The sequence below is a fragment of the Sinocyclocheilus grahami genome, unplaced genomic scaffold (genome assembly GCF_001515645.1).
Source record: "Sinocyclocheilus grahami isolate Dianchi unplaced genomic scaffold, SAMN03320097.WGS_v1.1 scaffold1.1, whole genome shotgun sequence".
In the NCBI taxonomy this organism is placed as follows: Eukaryota; Metazoa; Chordata; class Actinopteri; order Cypriniformes; family Cyprinidae; genus Sinocyclocheilus; species Sinocyclocheilus grahami.
In genome coordinates, this window is record NW_015505180.1 from 4616366 (window position 1) to 4628427 (window position 12062).

At 37.7% G+C, this 12062-nt stretch overlaps 1 protein-coding gene across 1 annotated transcript in view; it reads right to left on the minus strand.

The window, feature by feature from the left end:
• Window positions 1-12062, minus strand: part of LOC107593803 (ankyrin repeat and sterile alpha motif domain-containing protein 1B-like) — a 90201-nt gene that overhangs the window by 14384 nt on the left and 63755 nt on the right. Inside the window, exon 14 of the mRNA XM_016283712.1 lies at window positions 6471-6621. Coding sequence (XP_016139198.1) covers window positions 6471-6621 — 151 coding nt within the window. The remainder of the gene's footprint in view (window positions 1-6470; window positions 6622-12062) is intronic.

The following is a 12062-nucleotide window of genomic DNA, read 5'->3' on the forward strand; positions in this document are numbered from 1 at the left end:
AAACTCCATCAGATACCAGTAAACTCCAACCAACACCAACAAACTCCATCAGATAGCAATAAACTCCAACCAAGACCAAAAAATGTCAACAAATTCCATCAGATAGCAATAAATTCCAACAAACACCAACAAACTCCAACCAACACCAACAAACTCCATCAGATTGCAATAAATTCCAACCAACAGTAACAAACTCCATCAGATACCAATAAATTCCACCCAACAGCAACAAACTCCATCAGATACCAATAAATTCCACCCAACATCAACAAATAGCAACAAACTGCATCAGATACCAATAAACTCCAACTAACATCAAAAAATACAAACTCCAATGACACAAACTCCAACAAACTCTAACAAGCTCCATTAAACACCAACAAACTCCAACCAACACAAACAAACACCAACAAACTCAGTCAAACTGGTAAATATGTATTACAATATTTGGTTTATTGTGTAATATATTCAAGATCTCTAAAAATGCTGGGTTGTTTCAACCCAACTTTGGGTCAAATATGGACTAACCCAACTTTTGGGTTAAAAATTTAATGTAAAAATGTAACCCAACGGTTGGGTTAGTCCATATGTGACCCAAAGTTGGGTTGAAACAACCCAGCATTTTTTAGAGTGTACTGTTATCACTTTTGGAGATGTACCAATGTAGTTAAACAATATTCTTGAATTACTTTACAAATTCCATGAAGAATATGGCAATCATTCAGTAGCGTATAAATCAAAACTCAATGGTTTTAACATCTGACACCATTACGGTACAACAATTGTACTTTATAAGGGAAGCTTCACTTGTACAAAGTCATTGTACAAACTTCTGTTGTATTGTTCTCAATCCTGTGAGAAAAAAAGCCTAACAATAAACGTAAAAACAATTGTGTATTAACAATATATGTAATACTGTAAGATCTGATCCCTTAGATCAGTACAACACGCTGTGTGTGTGTTTGCATATGTGTGTTTTGGTTTCAAGACATGTAATCTGAAAATAGCAGGTGTACTGTATATACATTCACACACACACACTGCAGAGTAGGAGTGGGATCGCATTATCATCTGAGCAGGTTTCCCTTGAGTGGGATCACTCTCTGTGAATGAGGGATGAAACAGAGGAAAAGAGAAAGAAAGAGAGCAGAACGAGGTGAAGGGTGGGTTACATCTGAATCCTCCACCAAATTACTGAGAAAAACCCTTCCCATCAATCACACACAGCTCATACTGTGTGAGAGCCATGCTGCTCAGAAACAGTAACAGCATCCCTTTAGGTGCAATCTCTCTTTATCCAGTCCTGCATGAAGGAATGCGGAAAACAGTATGGCATGATTATGTTAGCTCTAAACGAGTGACTACCAAGTGAGTTAATAAGCCCTACGGCATCCATGCGGACAAAATCAGGGATAAATCCAAGCTGCATTTATTTATTCAACACCCTCCTCATCTTCCTTTCCTTCTGTTTTTCAAATCAGTTGACTGCCAACTAAAAGGCAGGAGATGAGCAACAAGATTTGCCATAGCCAAAACACTAGAGACTTAAAGCGAAAAGCTATATAATTTTCCCCTGTATCCCACCAGAAAAAGTTAACAAGTAGGTAATTAGGCAATAAAACACATCACATCCAAGCACGCACATACAGTATATTTACCTAGTTATACATCAGGGACAAAATAGTCCCCAAAGGTGAGAGGGGGGGAATTATTTTCATTTAATCACCTTTATCATCAGGGTCATTGCGACCTTGTATAATTTTCTTCTATTGAACACAAAAGGAATATTTCAAATACTCTTTTTCCATGCAATTATAAAAGTGAGCGGGAGCTTTCAAGCTTCAAAAATGTTTAAAAAGGACCATAAATATATCATAAAGTAGTTCAGATTATAGATTGCTAAGCCATACTATAGTTTTATGTGATTACAGACTGAAACGTAAGTCATTATTCACTGAACATCTTCCCCTTCCCTCCATAATGACTTGTATTTCTATCCACTTGAAGACTTTATAGTGCACAAGTCATAGGGACCACTTTCATGATTTATTTTGCTGATTTTTTTACCTTTTGGAGCAGAAATATTTTTGTATTATTTATATATTATTATAGTATTTATTCATATTTTTAATTAGCTTTTATTTTGTATATTTATATTTTATTTATATCAGACTTCACCTCACTCATATGCAAGTGCTTTAACTGACATATACTCTTGACACTGAAATTGTATGATAAATGATATTCTGTATTCATGGTGAACACCGAGCAGACTAATGAATTACAGAAATACAATTAATTCAGTTGGGTCCACATGGACACAAACTTCTATACACGGCTCGTTTCTTCCCCTCACACACCAGTGTCATGAATACTGACAAGCTCCACTCCTCTAGCATGCAAATGATGACAGAATATTCATGAACTACTAAACTAAGCAGCGTTAATAATTGAAACAAAATGGCAGACTCGATTGTCGCTTGCACACGCCTTTATATTTGTACTTTCTTTATTGACGCCTGTCAGAGTCCCATTTAAAACAATGTTTGCGGCGGATCAAAACACTCGTCCTCGCTGGGGGGATCGTACGAGTGCATGTGAGAAAGGGAGATCCTAACGGAGCTGGTGGGAAAGAGTGTGACTGTCAAAACTGCTCGCAGCTGTTTTTGTGATAACAGCGGGCGGCTCTGTGACTGCGGTAGGAAGCTCCGTGGGGCTTGACCCTGTTGGTAATGGGTAGGAAGCCGGGGATGAACTCGACTTGTGTTTTACTCTTTCAGCCATTAGACATTAACCTCTCTTATCTGCGACACTGAGGGAGAAATGAGGCATGTAGGAGCAATGGGAACACTGAGACTCTTCCGACACAAATGCTAAAAGATTAGCAGGCCATTACTCCAACTGCACAGAAATATGGACATCCAAACATATTATTATGTGCAGTTTTGGTGGCACAACTACCAAATTTAATGATGCAACTGCCAGAGATGCTTGTACTATATTGTACATTTTAGATTGACTGATAGATTTACTGAACGAAACCCTGCCTGGAACGCTTGGTACTTCCAGTGAATATAAAAGTAAATAAAATGAATGATGTATTTATGTTAAATAAAGTAACTTTACTTAAAGTAAGTAAAGTTGAATTTGTGGAATTTATTTATATTTATTTATGCCCTTCATTCACCCCACCACATTTCTGATTAAAATTAAATAAATTGGTGAATTAAATATTATGAGATATATACAGTGGGTACGGAAAGTATTCAGACCCCCTTAAAATTTTCACTCTTAACAATATTGCAGCCATTTGCTAAAATCATTCAAGTTAAGTTTTTTTCCTCATTAATGTACACACAGCACCCCATATTGACAGAAAAACACAGAATTGTTGACATTTTTGCAGATTTATTAAAAAAGAAAAACTGAAATATCACATGGTCCTAAGTATTCAGACCCTTTGCTGTGACACTCATATATTTAACTCAGGTGCTGTCCATTTCTTCTGATCATCCTTGAGATGGTTCTACACCTTCATTTGAATCCAGCTGTGTTTGATTATACTGATTGGACTTGATTAGGAAAGCCACACACCTATCTATATAAGACCTTACAGCTCACAGTGCATGTCAGAGCAAATGAGATTTATGAGGTCAAAGGAACTGCCTGAAGAGCTCAGAGACAGAATTCTGGCAAGGCACAGATCTGGCCAAGGCTACAAAAAAAATTCTGCTGGGGTCTTTCCCAAAAAGACTCATGGCTGTATTAGTTCAAAAGGGTGCTTCTACTAAATACTGAGCAAAGGGTCTGAATACTTAGGACCATGTGATATTTCAGATTTTCTTTTTTAATAAATCTGCATAAATGTCAACAATTCTGTGTTTTTCTGTCAATATGGGGTGCTGTGTGTACATTAATGAGGAAAAAAAATTAACTTAAATGATTTTAGCAAATGGCTGCAATATAACAAAGAGTGAAAAATTTAAGGGGGTCTGAATACTTTCCGTACCCACTGTATATATATATATATATATATACACACACACACAATTTTTTTTATTTTTCACTCACACAGCCACATACAATTTTTAATATTGTATTTATGCCGACTTTGTCTTCTTTCAAACCACCATCACCACCAACTATTTTTTACATATTTGGACAAACACTTAAAAGAAAAACACATAATATGATTTGCTGAGGTATGTTAATGTTGTATAAGATTGAACTGGAGACAGCTGAACTACTGTAACCTGAGGCCACATGGGGGAAAAAAGGCTCATCACATGTGACCGTAATTGAATAAGACTTGATCATTTAAGTAAAAAAATTATAATAATTTTTTAAAAAAGGAAAAGGAAGAAAAGGAGGTGACTGACCAAAGATAGGGACATAGAAGATATAAACAGGAAAAGACACACCAAAGCAGCTGTAACAGGACTTATGCTTGATTCTTTCCACCTAAATCCTATATTTGACAAGCCGTCACTTAATAAATCCTCAGCAAATCCCACACAGTCAGTCTGATCGTGAAACATAACACAATACTACTGCAAAAAAACTGGCTGGAAATGGTTACTTAGATGGTTACTAAAGGACAACAGCCAGTTAACAGAATACTCAGCTAACTAGTGTCCTTCCTTGTTGCCTGTTGAGCTTAAAAGTTATCTTTCATGCTCATGCTCGATGATCTTTTCATTTTTTCATGATCGATGATCTTTTCATCTTTTCATTTTAAACCCATATTGCTTTAGACTTCAGCTTGTGAGCAGCTCTTACCAAACATTTCACAACCGCTTTGTTGGTTGCAAGTCATTATTTACCAGTCATGGTTAACATTCTTGCACAGACTCGTACAGGATATGACCTAGAGAGGTGAACTATGAGCACATATTTCTGTTTCTCTTATTACTTGCACATTGAACTGTGACAGAAATGGCAGGGTCAAAAACTTGATTTAAAGTTAACATGAATTCAAAATGTACTCTAAAAATTTGAATACCTTGAATTCATTTAACCCAACACAGTGATTATCCCGTTAAAACGGTTAGGTGCAAGCATCTCTATTTATCCTCAGATATACCGGTGTGAGTGTTTTGATTGGTCCTGTGCTTTACTGCAGCACGAAACTGCAGTGTTGACTATAATCAGGCAGAGAAAAGAGTCCTGCAAGCTGTGATTTCATGCTTGTGGAGATACCGAGAGGCCAAAAATAGAGCTGGTCAAAATCCACAAATGTTCACGCAAACATCCGCACGAGCACAAACTGAGGGGTAAAGTACAGTAACACAGGAAATAGTTTCAGTAAAACACACACTCTTGCTCATACACATACACACACACAGATGAAGTGAAGTCTTGCTGGACAGTGCCGCTGCATTAATAGAGTGGTCTGAGAGATAAACAGTGACTGCGGCTGCATCAGGTGTGAATCACTGGCCTACAGGCAACACGGCTCACTGCGTCTCCATGACAACTTGCAGGAGGCTCACCAACCTCTCTGGGTAAGGCTAAAGCTGTTTCCACGACAACCCTAACCCTTACCGCAGGAATGATGCCAGAGGAAAGAACTGCAGCAGAGGCTGTAGCATCCCAGCACTACACTCATCTACTTAAACACTACGACAAGAGGAGGGTGCTATGGGGCCCAACGTTCTGTGTTTGTCAAAATATACAGCATGGACAGCTGTTTTGTGATGTATTTATAATATGCTATAAAATAATATGCAATAGGATGCTATATAGTTATAATATAATACAGGGGTGTCAACCTTAGTTCCTGGAGGGCCACTGTCCACTGTCCAACCCTAATTAAATCCACCTAAACCAACTAATGAAGGTATTCAGGATTACTAGAAACAGTATATAGTATAATATAATATAACAGATATAGTATAATATAACATAAAATAACATAACATAACAATACAAAAAGAAATGGGTTGTGAAGCATTTATAGATATTTAGACAATAATAATAATTATTATTATTATTATTATTATTGTATCCACTATAAAATTAGTGGATTAAGAAAAGTTCAAAAATGATTCATAAATATTTATACATTATTGTTATTATAAGTATAATATAAATTATTATTATTATAATTAGCAGTAGCAATAGTAGTATTAAATAACAGATACATATTAATGAATTAATTTGTCAAATCAATTCCCAAAGGATTCAATAAAGTTCTGCCCCTTTTTCCTTATTGAATATTTTGTTTGGCATGGAAATATATCATATTAATGATGAAAAATGTATTGCTAATGACGTTTTATATTTATTGAATGGTGCTGAATTTACAGAGGTGCATGAAGCATTTTTCTGACAGGTATGAATGCTGCTTTAGTGTTGAGATTTTTTACATCAGCTACATTTTTTTTTCATTTTAGCTTTATTTAGTTTTCATATATTTTTATTTAGTTTTTATTGATTTGATTAGTTTTCATTGATTTGAAGCTACTAACCGCTGCGAGGACAGGCGTTGTGGAGATGGATGTCCAGAGAGCAGGGTTTGCGTGTGACAGCTGTAGCAACTGACTCGTAAGGGCTGTCCACATCTTCTGGTAAAAACACATCCAGTGATGGAGAATGGGCAATTTCAGCACATCGCTTGTCCTGCACACAAACAACATAACACAAGTGTCTTTAGACATACAGATAGGCAAAAGATGACTGACAGACAGACAGACAGACAGCTAGACAGATAGACAGATAGACAGATAGATAGATAGATAGATAGATAGATAGATAGATAGATAGATAGATAGATAGATAGATAGATAGATAGATAGATAGATAGATATAATTTTTAAAAATTACCTTTAAAAGGCACCAAGTTTTTTCAAGTGTAAAAGAAACGCTCAGCATTAAACTGAGAGTTTCTCTCTGTGAAGAGAGACAGTTCTGTCTCATGCGCAAAATGACAGGGATAAACACCCACCCATGACACCCTGCTCCATCATCTTCAATGAAACATTGCCATCACCTCCTGCTGCCTGTTTTTCTTCATGGGTGCAACACAGCAGGCATGTGAGGGCAACCATCCCTCAAAGTAAACATAGCACAGGCCACGCTGCCCCCATTGTCATCGCACTTATTTCCCATGAACCCCATCGATTTCTTCTCAGACGACTATTACTCTACCTGTCAGTCCCAAATCCAGCATCACCCAGCAAGCATTAGATACATCCATCATGCACCGGGCACAGGGGCAGAGCGATTTATCACACAGGATTGAAAGAAAGACCTTTGTCTCATTCTCTCACTTTAAGATCAGGTCTTGGTTAAGAGTAAATTAAACACTTCTTCCAAAACTCACTCTCCATACACACTCAGACATAGGTGGTTTAAAACATATATAAACGTGGTTCAGCGTATGGTATGGTTATTCATAAACACAAAGCTAAGTAGCTTCTACTTGTGAATCAAAGGGTTGTGCAAAAAGGAAGCTTACAGCAGTGAGCAGGAGTGGTGCTTGCCAGTGCAAAAGTTGCCTCCATGACACTACATTGCTGTAGGTAGTTGCCAGTGTGTTGCTAGATAGCTGCTATGGTGTTGATTGTCATACCAGGGCATTTCTAGGGTGTTTACTGTGGCTTCTAGGTGGTTAATGAAGTGGTATGGCTAGTTACAAGAACATTGATAGCTGATTGTGAGTGGTGCTTGTTTGTGCGTGTTGCCTCCTTGATGTTAGATTGTTGAGGATAGTTGCTAAGGCATTGCTTACTTTGAGTGTTAAGGCATTGAGCGTTTGTTGTGGTTGTTGTGTTGAGGGTCTTCATTGTGTTCAATAGGGTGTTGCTAAGTGGTTACTAGGGCATTGCCCATGCAGAAGGCATCTCCATTACGAAATGGTGATTTTTATGAGTGGTTGCCAGGGTGTTCTCTGTGGTTATGTTTTACAGCTAGTTTTTTATGTTTAGGGTTAGGAGTGAGTGGTGCTTGCAAAGGTAGCTTCCATGATGTTAGGGTATTCTGAGTGGTTGCTAGGTGGTTGGGAATGTGCCTTCAGATCTTTATCTCATCTTCCATTGCCCCTGTCCATTCAAACTATCTGCACATTTCTCCTCTTTTCCCACTTCCTCTAATGATCGTTTTCCCCTCTCTCTTCACTTGAGCCACACTCAATAGATCTTCAGTCAGGAAGAGCAGAGGCCCTCCAGAGAGCCACACAGAGAAATCAACAGACAGAATAATAGAGAGGTGAGAAAGAGAGAAAGACGGAGAGAGATCAAAGCCGTGTTCACAAGAACTTACTTTTGGACTTTTTCAGTCTTTGTCAGTTTAAATAGCGTGGAGGGGCACGGGAGAGGAGTTGGGCACATGCCGAGGAAAATACTTCGAGAGCAGGAAGGAGGGGAAATGGCCGGGCTTTGAATCAGTGGTTTCCTGCGTTGTACGTTAGCATGCACACGCTTAGACAGGAAACTGGCCACATAGAACAAGAAAAAAAAAACTACAGCAAACTTAAGGATTATAATTCTCCAGTTATACTGCTGACGAACTAATATGACTATGAAGTAATTACTGCTAACACACCCCTTAACCCAGAAGACAACTTTTAGCATTTTTAGAATTGGAAAAATTAAATAAATAATTATTCATTAAACATATATTTAATAAACAACCACGTAAAATAAATAAATACATTCATTAATTAAATAATATTAATATAAGTAATATTATAAATAACAACAATGATGATAATAGCAATACACAATATAGTAACCTTAATAAAATGTTATATAATTAAATAATTAAATACAGAATTTTGATAATTAGGTTCATATTTAAAAAACAATAATACTATTTGTCAAATTTAGACCTCTTGTACGGACAACTTTGTCACCAATCTCTAACTAAGCTCGTACACACACAAAGCATAGACTCCACACTTACGATAAAATATATCAGTACCTGTTTATCTCTTGCAGATCCTGATTTCTTCACAGTGACTGTAAAAATGTCAACTCTTCAGCATACAAACAAAATGGCCCTGCTGCGCCTGACTGTCCAAGGACACTACAGCTCTTGTTCTGTTTCTCTGCCTCTCTCTGAAAGCAGAGACAGGAACTTAATTTTTTTCTCTCTGAATAGGAAGACTACAAAACAAACAGAAGCGGTTCAGGTCAGTAATTAGCGTGCTGATGCAGGGCTGCAGTTGCTGCACTCGGATCCAAATAAAAAATCTACCTGGACGGCCCTCAGTCACGTCTGCGATCTTCAGCTACACATGTGACTGGGGCCTGACAGACTTTACAGCCGGCTTCACTCCTGTATTTCTCCCTTTCTCATTTTCTTCTTTAATCAGCTCTTTTCACTTTGGTTTTCGTCACATTTGTCCAGCGTTTTGTCACTGCTGTTTATCAGTTGATACAGTATCTGATCTGAATGGCCACTGTCATTTCCTGTGCTTTTCTAATCTGAGCTCTGCATATTTTGGAGGAGGACCCCACAGCATAAAAGGCCCTCAGAGACCTTCTCAGAACAGATAGAGGGATTGATATAAAGCAAGAGAGGGAAGATAAGTTTGGTCATGTGCTTTAGAGGAGGGCTTTGCATGCAGAGATGGTACCAGTGGGGGGGAGGAAGTCACAAAAGTTCACTGATACAGACGAGCCTCCGGCTTACACAATTTTGTTGCAATATGCTTCACAGCGAGGCTTCATTATAAACCGAACAAACAATAAGCGCAGAAACGAAGGAACTACAAATAACATCAGCAAGATAAAGTAGCCTGTTCAAGACCATTTTCTCACTAAAGGACTTCCAGCCAAAATAATCTCATTCTGCCTGATATATAATGGTGCGAGAGATGATAGAGAGAGAGAGAAAACAGAGCTGGGGAAGAGAATACAGGGAGAAAAGAGAAAATTAGCAGACAGAAATGGAAATCCCTTAGAAATGACTTCTGACTTTCATAAAAATGCATGACTACTGTTGTTCCCTTCTCCTATTAAACACCTTTACACATTGAGCACCTGCTTCTGATGTAATGAACTCTGGTACACTTTCCTTCAGCACACTGGCTCAATCCAAAGGGATAAGAAAATACAGAAGGGTACATCTGCAGGTCAAATTAACCTTTTGTCACACCTTTTAATGATGATTAGCCTAAGAATATTAACCAGCTTTTATATAAATGTCATCGCTTGAAAAAAATCCCCAGTATATTTGTGGCTGACTATTGTGTTGTAGCATCCTTTGCCAGTCTCTTTATAAAACACTACTTGTCACAATACCCATCAAAACGGCAAGATCCATCATTATTTTGTTCCTTGTGTTTTTGTTGTTTCAGAGTCCTGACATTGTGACAATAAATGGAAAAAAAGTTTGGGCTTTCTAGCAGACTCTATTAAACCACTTGAGTATTACAGATGTCTTTCATGTTTTGACATATTTCCTATTGAAACAAGAAATTGGGGCAAGGCATAATTGAAGGGATTAAAAACAGCCAATGAGATTTAGGTACATTAACTGCATTAATTGTGAACTTTTAAAAGAAAACTAACATACAAATGGTTTCAAAGCTGACAGACATGACATGAAATGACATAAAATAAAGCCGTGGGTGGCTTCAAATCTAACAGGCATAGATTAAAAGCCACAATTTTTATTTCATTGAGTCTGTAATGGCTAAAGCTACATTTAACTTTTTACCTATATTTAGTGTCTGATGAATTATTTTTGCTAAAATTGTTATTAAAATAAACAAAAAAATTAAATACACAATGTTTTCCCACTTGCTAATTACTACAACTAGAGGCATTCTTATTTTAGAGAGCCTCTGATTGGACAAACAATCTGTTTAGTGCAGGATGAGTCATCAGCGGTTTCATTCTGTTTTCCTGGGGGGAAAAAACTGGCACTAATTGTGAACTTTTTAAACAAATAAAATGCGAGAGTGACGAGAAAGTGACAGATAATCTGAAAAAAAAGCAAGACCAGTAGGAAAAAACTAAGCTAGTTAACCACACACACTCACAAAGGGCCAGTAGGGAGACCGGAGGCATTTTGAGATTTGAGCCCTGATGAGAACTTTCTTATGCAGCACAAACCGTCATCATCTTATCACGCACAGCCTGCGAGAAGTTAACATTCATTAGCTGCCCTAATTATCTCTCAGCACCTAGGAGGAAGTGCGGAAACCTTCTCGGTAGATGAAGCCACCGTTGGGGTTCTGAGATTTTAAACATGAGTCACGGATATACAAAAGAGATTATGCCACACTGTGGGAAAGGAGGAGGAGGAGGATGAAGATTAAAACAAATATGACAGAGGAAACATTTAATGCAATCACTCGAGGGAGCCCGCTGCTTTAGAATAACAACAGTCATGGCTTTCCTTTATATTATCACAGTGTAACAAAAGCGCCCGTGTGAGTAATCCAAGCACTCAACAACAATGATTTTCAACGTGGAGATTCAGAGATGACATCAAAGCTCACCAAGAACAGCAGAAGTAGCCGTGGTGGTCGTTCATACAGTTTTAATGCCACACAAAATTGAGCACAAGAGCACAACTGCACTAACAAAACCATTTTGTTGTGCTTGTCGCTTGGTGGTAAATAAATGACTGAAATCACTCTTACAACATCTTTATGTTTGTATAATTCATCCATTAATAAGGCTTTATGAAGGCTGTATATTTATATGCAGTATAACCTATCCTCGCTGTATCTCCTGCATTTGGCTCTAAACGGCTCATAAAATACAAGCAGCCATTTAGGATTCTTGTCCCGGCACTGTTTTCAGAGTGATCTATTAAACACAGCAAGCAGTGGCCCGGCTCGACTCCTAAATCACACTGGGCAGTCAGTGAGAGCCAGGGACGTAAATTTACTCTAATACAAACTCACACACACACACACACACACAAAGCCATTCTGTTCAATTAAAATGGACAATATGCATGAAAAACTTCTCTTCCCAGAGCTATTAATTAGCCATAATTAGTGGCTTTTGTAAGAGCACAAAGTCACCAAGCTGGACAAGACTTACCAAATTGCTCCAGTAAAAGCAATGGAATGCATTCACATTTGGGCATAATAGATGTTT